The sequence below is a fragment of the Benincasa hispida genome, chromosome 12, assembly GCF_027475165.1.
Source record: "Benincasa hispida cultivar pf3 chromosome 12, pf3_genome.v1.1, whole genome shotgun sequence".
Classification (NCBI taxonomy): domain Eukaryota; kingdom Viridiplantae; phylum Streptophyta; class Magnoliopsida; order Cucurbitales; family Cucurbitaceae; genus Benincasa; species Benincasa hispida.
The window spans coordinates 66,232,944-66,246,717 of record NC_143489.1 but is presented as its reverse complement, the minus strand read 5'-3'; the positions used below and the strand labels follow the sequence as shown (position 1 = coordinate 66,246,717).

The window sequence follows — 13,774 nt, the reverse complement described above, 5'->3', positions numbered from 1 at the left end:
ACCCCCACCAGCGCGTGCCGCCCCTGGACCCTGTACTTGGTTGTTCGAAGCGCCAACAAAAAGATTCAAGGTATTTCAACAAAATGCTTGATAGGGACAATCTCAATTTTTTTTTTTTTTAATTCCCACATACTAGTTCCAGACATTGTTTTCCCATGCACAACCAAACATAGTCATCCTTGATTCACATCCTTAATTCCTGGGCATTGAGAAAACCTCAATCCAAACGGCCCTTTAGGGATATAGTTATTAAGAGATACATATAAATGTATAATGACCACATCCATAAGATGTATGTTAAGTTTTTCATACACAACCACATAAATTTGATATCTCATGGTATTGTATCTACAACAGGAGAATATGTCTCGTTATAATCAATATCATTTCTTTGTGAGAATTATTGTGGAACTTGTCTCACGTTATATAATGTAACCCCATTCTATTTGTTTTTTTTTGTTTGTTTTGTTTTGTTTTTTTTTTGTTTTACAAATATTCACTTGTATTCCATGTGTTTGACATTCTCTAATTTTTGAGCTGCTAGTTCTCATGATTTGAAAATTAAATTTATTTCTATTAGATCGATTCTTTCCAAATAAGTCAATCATTTTTATGCCGCGACATTTTTTTTAATATATCTGAGTATATAATACTCATTTTCATAAATAATATCGTGAACAACATTGTATGCAAAAATATTGTCAACTTATTTAAGTATGATTCAATCTTTTTCTTCTCATAACATATAATTTGTCGAGATCTCTTTATTATTCTCTTTTACTTCAAGATTCTCATGAGTACTCATATTTAGGATTTCTTCTAGAATATCCATATTCTTAACTAGAGTCATTTTGATTAATTACTTTTTTTTCGAATATTTTTATCTTTGAAACCCATTTTTAGTATTGCCAACTTGTTGCATTGGGATATAACTTGGTCGCTTGCTTGGGTTCAAAGTAATTAATTGATGTAAAATCAATTTCAATATAGAATTTAATTGTTCCATCATCTTAATTGTTGTTGTGGAACAATTTAAATATTTACTGCATATCTTGATGAAATATATTTGACTTTTTGCCATAAGCTCATTAGTCATTGGTCGAGCATACACAATAACACGATCTCATATAGATTTAAAAGTTTTGCTATTTGACTATAAGTTACAGGATGTTGAACACTTATCTCAATCAATTATCAAATGTTTGGATGTAAACTCACTAGCATTATCAAAACAAAAGAATAAGTATATATGTGACCATCAACGGGATGCACTAACAAAAGTCATAAAACCATAAATTTGTTTCAAAAGTAGAAAAGACCCAATTTCAATTTTAGCTAGTGAGATTTTGATAATTAAAAACTTAAGAACAAGATTTCTTGACAATTAATTATATGGAAGAATCTACTAGTTCTTTAATGGATGCCAATATATATTTTGAAGAATTATTTTTACTATTGACACAAAATAACTCATCATGTCAAAGAAAAATATAGTTGGATCAATTAATTTCAAGTTTATTGTTGCTTATATTTCAACTACACAAATATGTGTGAATACAGTTTAAAAGGAAAAACATAATTTTTCTATATGCATTTCCCATAGAAGTCAATAGATACTAATCTTCTGTTTGATTTACAAGAGAGTAAAATATATCAATTATCCATTTTGCTTCTCTGGCAAAATGTTATTTTCTTTTCCACAATCTTTAATCAAGCCTACATGACTTAATATCATATTTTATTTTTCGCTTCAAGCATTTTGAATTTTGAAAAACATAAGTATAATACACATAGATATATTATATGCAAAATATAAATATTATTTATTATTATTCTCTACAGAGATTTAAACGAAATCCAAATATCTCATATACAAATAGGTCAAAAACAATAATCATCCCTTCAGAAGATTCTAAGAAACTTGTAATATCCAAATAATATTATATTTAGGGGTTAAAAACATAAGTTATAATCTTTTCAAGAGATTCAAATAAATTCTCAAAATTTGCTTCCACACATCATTTTTTTTCATTAATGAGGATTTTAATTTTTTAAAGAGACTCTTATTGTACAACAGAACAAGATTATTGTCTCTTTTGCATCATATTTAAAAAACGAAAATTTTCTTCCAAACATTATATGTGTGTGGTTTTAATAGGATAATTACTTTTTTCTTTATTAACATAATTCCAACCTCAATGATTAAATATTGAAACATTCACTTCAGGGAATGATATTCACTACAAGAAATCACACTTCTCCCGACGTCACAATTCGCCAGGAAATGGTAGAAAATGCATCTGGAGATCTTCTTCCGATGAAAGATGGATCGTCGGAGTTTGATCGGAAAAAATCCGTCTTGACGCATAAAACAGGGCGTCAAGAGTTATTCGAGGAACTCCCAAAGCATGTATAAGGCGTCGGGAGTTCCTAGAACTTCCGACGCATCATATACGGCGTCGGCAGTTCAAGGAACTCCCGAAGCCTTGTTTTATGTGTCAAGAGTTCTCGAAATCCCAACGATTTGTTTTATTCATCGGGAGTTACGGGAACTCCCTACACGCTAAAATACACGTGGGAGTTCCTTCATTATTTGAATATTGGCTTTTAAATTTTTTTAATTTATAATTTGTAATTTTAATAAATTTGATCTAAATAACTTGTAAAACATCATTAACCAACTCAAACAGATTCACATAATAAATAAAACAAAGAAAACGAAGTCCATACTATAACAAATAAATGAAAAGTTACAATATCCTACCATAAAACAAAGTCGATATTAAATAAAAGAATTTTTTTTCAGAAATACATGAAAGAAATAAAATGAAAACGTCAATAAATACAGAAAAGAAAACAACGTCTGGAACACATCATCTTGAACAATCGCCCAACCTCATCTTCGAACAATATTCTACAATAAAAAAAAACATTCAAATGTCGTAATCTTTAAACATCCACAACACGTTCAAACTTCATAAACAAAAACATCCACAAATGTCATAATCGTCCAACCAAACGTCATAAATAAACAATCTAAATCAAACTCATAAACAAGAACATAAAACTCAATCTTTCTCCCCAAACAATCTAAACCAATTTCGACCCACCTTCCACAACACATTCAAATTTCATAAACATTCACAAATACACAAAAACTCTAAGTTCAATGACAAAACGAGCAAAACAAGTATAATCAAACTCTACGTACCCCTCACGACAAAGATGAAACCTCTCAAACATAAAAAAACATACAAAAATCTACAAATTCAACTCCAAAACGATTACAACCGAACTCTACGCACCCCCACAATATATTCAAACTCCATAAATCAACGAACACACATAAAACTCAAACTTTCTCCCTAAAAAAATCTAAACCAATCTCGACCCACCCCCCACAACACATTTGAACTTCATAAACATTCATAAACACACAAAAACTCCAATTCAACGACAAAACGAGTATGATCAAACTCTACCCACCCCCCACGAAAAATATGAAACCTCTTAAACATAAAAAAAACACACAAAAACCTACAAATTCAACTCCAAAACGATTACAACCGAACTCTACGCACCCCAACAACATATTCAAACTTCATAAACAAGAACGAACACATATAAAACTCAAACTTTCTCCCCAAAACAATCTAAACCAATCTCGACCCCCCCATTCTCCCCCCCCCCCCCCCCCCCCCCCCCCCCCCCCACACACACACACACACACACCATATTCGAACTTCATAAACATTCATAAACACACAAAAACTTCAAGTTCAACGACAAAATGAGTAAAACGAGTATAATCAAACTCTACCCACCCCCCACGACAAACATGAAACTTCTCATAAACATCAAAAAACACACAAAAACCTAAAAATTCAACTCCAAAACAATTATAAACGAATTCTATCCACCCTCACAACATATTCAAACTTCATAAACATTCATAAACACATAAAAACGACAAAATGACATTGGTTTTTAGTTTGAGTTAAATGAACGGCGACGATAAGGAAATTAATGGCGAAGGAAATAGAGAAGAGATGCGAAGACAAGGAGTTTTTAGTTTGGGTTAAATGAAAGGGTTAATGAGGAAGAAGTGGCTGGCGGTGGGTGGCGATGCGAAGGGGGAAGGGGAAGGGGAAGGAAATAGGCGGCGGCGCAAGGGGGAAGGGGCAGCGGCGGCGCAAGGGTGAAGGGGAAGAGGAAGGGGCGGCTAGGATTCTAAACTTGAGTAATGGAGAAGAAGGGGAAAATGGGGAAGGAGATCTGGTTTTTACCAGATAAGATCGGGGCATCGGGAGATCCGTCGGGAGTTCAGATGAGATCATTCGACAATTAAAAGAGGCGTATGGAACTCTGACGAACTTCTTTATGCATCGGGAGTTCCTCGACGGGCAAGAACTCCCGACGGGCCTTTATGTCATCGAGAGTTTCTACAGTCTATTACGTCATTGAGAGAGACTCTATCTCCCGAAAATCGATTTAGGTGTCGGGGGAGCTTTTTTTTCTTGTAGTGATTATATTATTTGGTCAAAATTTATATTTTTCATAGAAACATCTACTCGTATGTTTTATTCAACCTTAAAAGATATTAAATAAATATTCATCACAATGTTTCAAACTTTCTTTTTCAAACTGCTAATACAAGAGCATAGCATGTTTGATTTATGCTTATTAGTTTATAAGCATTTATTAATTTAGAATATGTGCAAATACAAGTGCAAGACAAAAACAATGAGCACTAATTGATTTAAGCAACTTCAGGTGTATTGAATCAAAATTAGCTTTAGAATGAGTAATTAGCTATGCCACTTTCAAACTTTGTCATAAAGGAATTCAGTCAATTATATATATAATCACTATATATAAATTTCAAAAGCTTACAAATATATTCACATGAGAATAATTTAAATAATCAACAATCAAATAAATTTCAATTCTAGTATAACAAATAAAAATTGACTATTCAATTCCAGGTTAATTCTCAGGTAAAGGTGTTCCTTTACAGTCAACTTAAATACCTCAGCCTAGCCAGAACAATCCTTAGACAGAGTTTTCTTAGTCAATTTTTAATTCTAATTCATTAATCTTTTACTAGGAGTTAATTTCTAAGCGAATTATTAATCTTATTAAAAAAAACCACTTTAAGAAATAATCTTTAATATCTTAAATCTTAAACCTTAAACTTTAAATCTTTCAAATTAAAATTAAAGATAAACATGCATATATATTCTCATATTTGAAAAATAAAAGACAATATTATCATAAGGTAGTTTTAACCTATAAAAGTAAATATTAATATGAGAGAATCTTATCTTCATTTAAAGGAAACTCAATCTTATTAATATATATATATATATATATATATGCAATCCAATTAAGGAAACAAATATCTTAACTTAATTTTTCATAAATAACAATTATATTCCAAGATATAGAAAATATAAACTAATTTGAAAAATATCTCACACAAATCTTTCAAATATAAGAAAATTAAGATGCATGATTTGCAATCTATGATAGATTTTACATACATTATACAAAAAAATTGATGCATGCATGATTTATAACCTAGTTGCGGCATCCATGATATCATAAACACGATAAGGAAAAAAAAAAAATCTACCTTCTAGCAAAGGAATAAAGCTCTAACAAATTACACATGTTGAATGTTACCCCAACAAAAGCATTGAGAAAATATTGATATACACTTCATCAACAAAACTATGACATCAAATGCCTAACAAAAGCCCTACAAATGCCTCCTGGAGTATTTATTAAAAATCAAATTGAATTTGAAAAGAGACGGAGATTGAAAATACAATGAGAACGTCTACAATTATATGTATATAAACAATTTGCAAAATAACAAATTGAATTGAGGATAGAATTCAGTGTACTTCGGAATGCATTGTGTGCATGTGATAGAGACTAAAGAGAGGTTTGCATAATAACTCAAGTTTTGTTTAAATCTCTTATCCACAAGATCACATCTTCTTTAATTTCCTAACTCAATTGCATAACAAGCAACCAAAGATTAATTATAATCTCAAAGTGGAAATAAGGCCGAAAAACTCACAAGTACTTTAAGACACAAGTTGGACTCATGTCGAAAGATTTTAATTTCAATGCTCACATAATACTTATATCAAGCTTACAATTTTATCTAATTAAATGTAAAATCTAATATCAAATATATCTTAACAATCAATTCACAAATACATAAATCACATATATGATTTAAATAGAGTACTCACTTTCTTTGAATTTTAGTTTTAAATACCTCAATAATACGTAGGGCCTTTATTGTTCTTGATATTCCAATTAATCAACCTTAATCTCAATAAAATCTCCCAAATATTAAAGACTCGTGCTGATAACGTATAATAAAACAGAGAGGAGAGAAGAACATACGTAAGAAAATAAGAGAGAAACAAAGAGAAGAATGTAGAGAACATGTGTATTATGCTCAATTGATGTGTGCCTTACAAAGGTTCCCGAAGATTCACACCGCTGGAGCAAAGTTTGTTTTATGTCTTAGGAGGGGCACACTTCATTATATATGTTGTTTATAAACAAATACGTTTTTATATTTAATAAAAGAAATCACACACACATACGCACATAGCGCCTTCATAGATCTGCCGTTGTGTGTGAGAGTAAGTTAAATTAAGAAAAATACTTTGGTGTCCTTGAATTTTGGTTTGTAACAATTTAGTCCATATTAGTCCATGAAATTTAATATGTACCAATTTGGTTGTTGAACTTTAAAATTTTTAACAATTTACTCCCTATTATAGAAATTAATATTAAGGTTTAATGAGATTTCAAATTAGAAACTTAATATTTTTACAAAATACAAAATTTACATCATAAAGTATTAAAAATTGACATCTAATTTTGATAAATTTTGTTACATTAGGGATTAAATTGTTACAATTTTGAAAGCACGAGGACTAAATTGTTAGATACTAAAGTTCGGGGATTAAATTATTACAAAATTCAAAGTATTGAAACTATTTGTTATAAATTAAACTTCAGATACTAAATTGTTGCTTTTATGAAAATTCAGAGATCAAAAGTCTTTTGATCACTTTTTTTTTTTTGTAAGGAGATGCAAGGTGGAAGTATCACTCTTGGCTAAATAAGAAATATTAGATATTTAATAATACCTATATAATCACATTTCATTAAATTTTTATTGTGAGAAACATAAAATTATGTTGATAACAATTTCATAATTTAAAAAATGCAAAAAAAAAAAAAAAAAATGGTTGGCGTTCAGATCTCGCATGCGTTCGTTGTTGTCACAAGTCCCTCATGGGCTTGACTTTTGACTCACTTCTCCTTTTTTGGTCTCCTTTCTGAACTGACATGTGTGAAAGATCATTGCATCAGTATGGGGTCAAGTCTACCACACTCTAATTCCTAAGTTAGTACATGGAGTGTATTGTTTAACTATGCTCACAAGAAGACCATGACCTTACTTTGGAGATTACTTACTCTCCCTTTTGGAGTCGTCAAATGGAGGCTATTTATAATGTTGTTCCTCATATAACTCTGGCAATGCTAGGGTTGTTTCTAACACTCAAAGGTGCAAAGTGTAGAGTGCCAGACTGAGCACAGCTTGATTATTCTTCAACTGGTATATATTAAACAGCGGTTTAGTTGATCAGCCCAAACCCCAATGCTTTAAGTTTCTCTCTGAGGACATGCATTCCCCTATATCTTCTCTCGATTTTCTTTGTATTTGAACTCACCCATAAGCTTTGGACCTTACCTTAAATAACACTCAACAAAAATGGTTATTAAACTATGCTTAATGTTAAAAACATTTTATAAAAGGGAAAAAAAAAACCCTCAATAAAGCAATTCCTTGAAGTTCAAGCCTAACACACACTTGTGCTTCATTAGATTTCATTGGAATGAAGGGAGAGTAATTCTTGAAGTGGCAAATAAGAGTTTGGTGAATTGTAGTTCAACTTCTATCTCCTTTTTTCTTTAAATTCTAACCACTTCTCAATGTTTTCTTTTCTGTAATTCCTTTCCCTCACCAAACCATTTGCTTTTTCTTACCTCAATTTCCTTGTTAATCTCTTCAAGCTAATGATCCAATCAAACTATATAGATGAAAGAACCTTGGATTTGCATCTTTGTTCCTTCACATATTACATCAACTATGGCTATAGTATTCTTGCATTTTGCAAGAATTCCCATTTCTGCTATTCTCATCCTCTACCTCCTCACTTGTGGCTGTTTTTATGGTAATGTATAGCATTAAACATTTACTAGCATATATAATATCTATCTCATTTTATAATAATTTTCTTTGATTTTTTAATAAATCTGTGAATGAGGATAACTCAATTGGCATAAAACATGTTTATTTAATTTGGAGAGAACTTCGAATCTCACACCTATATATTTAGGTACATATTCACCGAAAATAATCTAAAATTTAGATTCTTTATGTCTTATTAGGTAACCATTTGATTTTTTATTTTTGAAAATGAAGCTTACATAAGAACAAGATTTTTGAAAACTACTTTTTTTTTTTAGTTATTGAAATTTGGCTTAGTTTTTGAAAACTTTGTAGGGTATATAAGAAAAAGAAATTTAGAGGTGGAAGATGTGTCTAGGCTTAATTTTGAAAATTTAAAAATAAAAACTAAAAAATCAAATAGTTACCAAACAAGACCTTGGTTTTTGGTTTTTGAAAATTAAGAATTTTCATATTTTGTTGTCCACTCTAAAAAACCAAACTAAACATTTTTTTTTTATATATAATATGTGGGAGTGGGAGAGTGGAATCTTTAATCTCGAGGTTAATAATACATGTTGGCAAAATTATGCCAAATTTTGAAAACTAAAAAACTAATATTCAAACCCCATTTGTTAATCATTTGATTTTTTGTTTTTTTTTTAAAATCAAGTTTTTTTTCATCTACATTTCTTATAATGATTTACATGTTTCTTTAAGTACAATGACTGAATTCTTAGCAATTCAAAAAACAAAAACAACTCTTTGAAAACTACTTTTTTTGTTCTCAAACTTTGACTTGGTTTTTTAAATCATTGGTGAAAAGTAGATAACAAATGAAGAAATTTGGAAGCAGAAGTAGTGTCCATAAGCTTAATTTTCAAAAACAAAATGGTTACCAAACGGGCCTTAATTGTTTCTGTTTTTAGATTTTGATTAAAATTTTAATTTTTTTAATTAAAAAAGTGAAAATCATGATAAGAAAATGGTGGAAAATGAAACCTCGATTTAAAAATCAAATTTATTAGGATGATGAGCTAAACATCCCTTATGTTTTCATATTATCTATTAAAATAAAGCTTTTTTTTTCAGGAAAATGTGATGATTTTGAGAGCGGCTCAACAGGAAGTTCAGTTGGTTTTGTGGACCCACCTGAGATTGTTGCCAAAGCATTGCTTTGCTTTAATGACAGATATGTATGTTTTTTTTTATTTCTAATTCTTCATATTCATTGTGTTTCCATCTCTTATTTTCTCAGTTTTATTGCAATTTTAGGCCATTAGTTTTGATTTTTCTATTTATTTGGTCTTTCAATTTTTAAAATTATAAATTTTGTCTATGAATTATTGATTTTTTTTAATTTATATATTTACTGAGCATAAATGGAAAGTTGGATTCTAGTAAACATAAATTTCAAAATTTTATTTATTAAAATAATTAATGACTTTGTCTATCTATTAGACATAATCAAAAGTTTAAAGACTCATTAGATAATTTTGAAAGTTGATACTAAACAAATACGAGTCCCAAAGTTAAAATTTTATAATACTCGGATTTTTTTGTGTAAGATATTTTTTTTCCTTGAAATTATAGGGTTAAATTACAAGTTAAATTTAGTTCCAAACTAAACTATCAAGTTTGTGTCCATTTAGTTCTTAAACTTTCAAAGGTTTGAAATAAACTCTTGAAATTTTCAATTTTAAGGGACCACAATATTTTTTTTTTAATAAGTACACTAAACGAAATAGATACTTTGAAAGTTTAAGGTTTAAAAATAAATCAAAATTAAAAGTACAGATACCAAAATGAAGATTTTGGAAATATAAAAACTATGGGCTTATTTGGTAACTATTTTGTTTTCTAATATTAAGCATATAGACATACTTCCACCTCCAAATCTATTCTTTTGTTATCTACCTTACACCAATGGTTTAAAAATCAAGTCAAATTTTGAGCAAAAAAAAAAAAAAAAAAGTAGCTTTCAAAAGGTTGTTTTTATTTTTTAAATTTGGGTAAGAAGTCAACTATTGTATTTAAGAAATGTGCAAATCATTATAAAAATGTAGATGAAATAGACTTAATTTTTAAAAAACAAAAACTAAATGATTATCAAAAGGGACCTAAAAGGTAATATTATATTTTTAGTGCTTGAGTTTTGAAGAATAGGTTCATTTAGTCTTTGGGTTTTTAAAATACATATTATACAACATTTTCAATATGAAAAATAATTTAAAAAATTATCTATTCTCTCTACAATTATATCTTAGAAATACTTTAATTTTAAATATCATACAATTATTTTTTAAAAAAATTAAAATTCCTCCAAATATCTAATAAACATATCTTTTAGAAATGCACATATGGATAAAATCACAAGGACTAAAATTTTAAAAACTCAAGACGAAACAAACTAAAAGAAAAAAAAAGTAATATTTTGAAAGTAAAATAAATCTAAAGCAAAAATACGAAAACTAGTGTAGTATTTAAAAAAAAAACTTGGTGGGGGTTATGCATGTAAAATATAGTTATTGTTGGCATTAAATTTGGTGAGAAAAAAGAAATAGGAATCTAAAAAGAAATAATGAATACAGATTTACAGCGCGTGTGAAGAATCGTGTAGATTAAAGGAGAGTGGGAATCTGGAGGTCCCACAAGAGAAAACGGAAGAATATTGCAACGGACCGTGTTTGAGTGAAACGCATTTGGTGCTGGATTGCATTAATGGCATTTTTAGCAACTTCTTGTTTTACAATAGGGCCACCTTGCAAGATGTTAGGGATACCATCCAGGCTGGATGTGGCTATGGCCCACAAAGAGGTACTTTTTTTTTTTTTTTTCCTCTCTTCCTTATCTTATTTGTTGTTGGAAAATTTATCTTTAGTTAATTATTTATTTACTTTTTTAATTAGAGCTTAGAAATCCTCCTTTCACTCCTTAATTTCTTGTTTTGTTATTTACTTCTTACTTAGATTTAAAAAGTAAGTAAAAATTTTTAAAATTTTATTAAGAATTGAACTCTTTTACTTAAGTAATGTCCAAACCATTTTAAGAAAATGTGATGGAAAAGGCATGATTTTTAAAAACTAAAAACCAAAAATAAAATGTTTACCAAATGGTGTCTTATTTTTGGAAATAATACATTTTAGTCTATATTTATGGTATATTTTTTACTTTGTTTCTAGACTTCAAAATGTTACATATTTGGTCAAATTTTGAGTGTGGTTTTAATTTAATTTAGGTTTCTAAAAGGTTACAATTTCGTTTTGAGTTTGGATTCAATTTTGTTCATGGATTTTAAAAATGTTATGATTTTATCCTTAATATTTGAGTTTGTTTCAATCTGATTCCTATTTTCTAGGTTTTAAAATTCACACTTTTTACTTCGATTTTTCACTAAATACTCAATACTCATTTTTGTATTTTTAGTGATAATGTTTGTTAATTAATTAAAAATAGTTATAATAATTAAAATAATTAAGTTTCATTGTTTTCATCATTGTCAGAATTAAATTTAAAATTTAATTTCATAATTATTTTATATTAATTAATCAACATTGACGTCAATTACTAATATGTAAAATTAAAGTTAAAAATATAAAATCTTGAAACCTATAGTTCAAATTAAGACAAAAACTTAAATTCAAAGGATAAAATTGTTATATCTTGGTACTTAGAAACTAAAATGAAGCTTATAAACTTAAAATTTAAGAACTAAATGTGTAACATTTTGAAATCTAAAGACCAAATGGAAACTAGACCAAATTTTTTTCTAATCTTTTGCTTTTGGTTTTTGAAAATTAAGCCTATAAACATCAATTTCACCTTTACATATTTTGTTTTTATATACATATATATATATAGACACACTTCTTACCGATATTTTAAAAAATCAACCTAAGTTTTGAAGTTTTGAAAACTAAATTAGTTTTCAAAAACTTCTTTTTGTTTTTGGAATTTATCTAAAAATTAAATTCTTTTTCCTTAACAAAGATGAAAACTATTGTAAGAAGTTGAGAGAAAATAGACTTAATTTATAAAAAAAAACAAAAAAAAAACTAAATAATTACCAAACGAGACCTCCATTTTTAGCCCACAAATTTACAGCAATAGTTGTGTGTGGTCCTTAAGAATGTGTTTGACATAAGGAGTTGAGTTGGGAGAGTGAAGTTAACTCCACTCCTTGGTTGGTCCAAGGAGTATATAAGCCCACGACTATATAATTCTCCATAACTTCACAACTTTTCTCGTGGCTCAAACACTTTCTCGATTTCTAAAATGTTATTGATAATTATTTTATAAGTTTGTGGTCTAAATTGATATGATATTAGTTTGAATTTTAGTTAATGATGTTTTAATTTTAAATAAAACTATATGAAAATGGAATATATTGTTATTGCAGGAAACTTTGATGTGCTAGAGCATATAAAGGCAGAAAGAGGCAATGCTTGCAGGGCTTCCAACAAGGCAGTTCTTGGATTTTGCCTTTTCATTTGGGGCCTTTTTAGCTTATTGCTTTGAAAACCCTCATTATCTCATTGTGGATTGTATTACATTGGCTTGTATTAATTATTAAAACATGATGTATGAAAAAATATTTAGTTTAGTGCTTTATTTGTTATGATTCTCTATTATATAAAGTATAAATTCAAAACTTTTTTTTTTTAAAAAAAAAAATTGTTTTGTTTGAGAGTGATTTTGAAATGGTTAAAATTGTTTACTGGGTTTAAAATCACTATAAAATATGTTTTCAATCATGTATCGTCGATTAATTTTGATAGTATAAAAATTATGTTTAAAAATAAAGATAAAAATTATTAAATTAACTTTTAATGATTACATATATACATGTGAATCATTTTGAATATGACAGAAAAAAAAAAAAAAAATAGCCATTACAAAATTACTCTCAAACCTGTTCTACTAACCATTAATCATTGTGTTTATAGAAAAAATGACGTGGGAATAAGTTTAGTATTATGCCATAGTATTGACTCCACTATTTTTCCAATTAAAAATATATGTTATGCCAACTTGAGTATCTGCAAGTCAAATGTTTATGTATGTTTCATAACATTGTTGTTTAAATTTTTTAGTTTTAGTTTTTTATTTTTATTTTTTTTTTTTTTTTTTTTTTTTCCAATTTTGAGAAACTAAAGCATCATGTTTTTGTTGCACTTTTTTGTAAATAAAATGGGAGTATTATTTCGTTATTTTTCCTTCTGAAATGTATGATAAATAGTAAAAATTAAATACGGTATTCATATTTAAAATTGAAAAAAAAAATATTTTCATGTAAATTTCATACATATTAGGGCATGTTTGGACCTAAGGTTAGATTGAGGTGGAGTGGGCTTTAATAGCCCACTCCTTGTTTGAGGATCCAACAATTTTTAGTTGGAGCTTCAATTATACTTCATACTTTTAATTTTAAGGGAACTGTTCCCAACCCCACGATACACTGTTTCCATCTCCTCTGTTCTCCATCGCATTCCTATCTGGTCGTTC

General features: G+C 28.6%; 1 protein-coding gene across 1 annotated transcript; it reads left to right on the top strand.

Annotated features, from left to right (window-relative positions):
- Nucleotides 1-8,047: 8,047 nt before the first annotated feature.
- Nucleotides 8,048-12,961, top strand: LOC120092583 (uncharacterized). Its single transcript, XM_039050708.2, has 4 exons — nt 8,048-8,273; nt 9,362-9,465; nt 10,861-11,086; nt 12,669-12,961. The coding sequence occupies exons 1-4, from the start codon at nt 8,138-8,140 to the stop codon at nt 12,785-12,787; spliced, it is 585 nt and encodes a 194-aa protein (XP_038906636.2). The 5' UTR covers nt 8,048-8,137; the 3' UTR covers nt 12,788-12,961.
- The last annotated feature ends 813 nt before the right edge of the window (nt 12,962-13,774 follow it).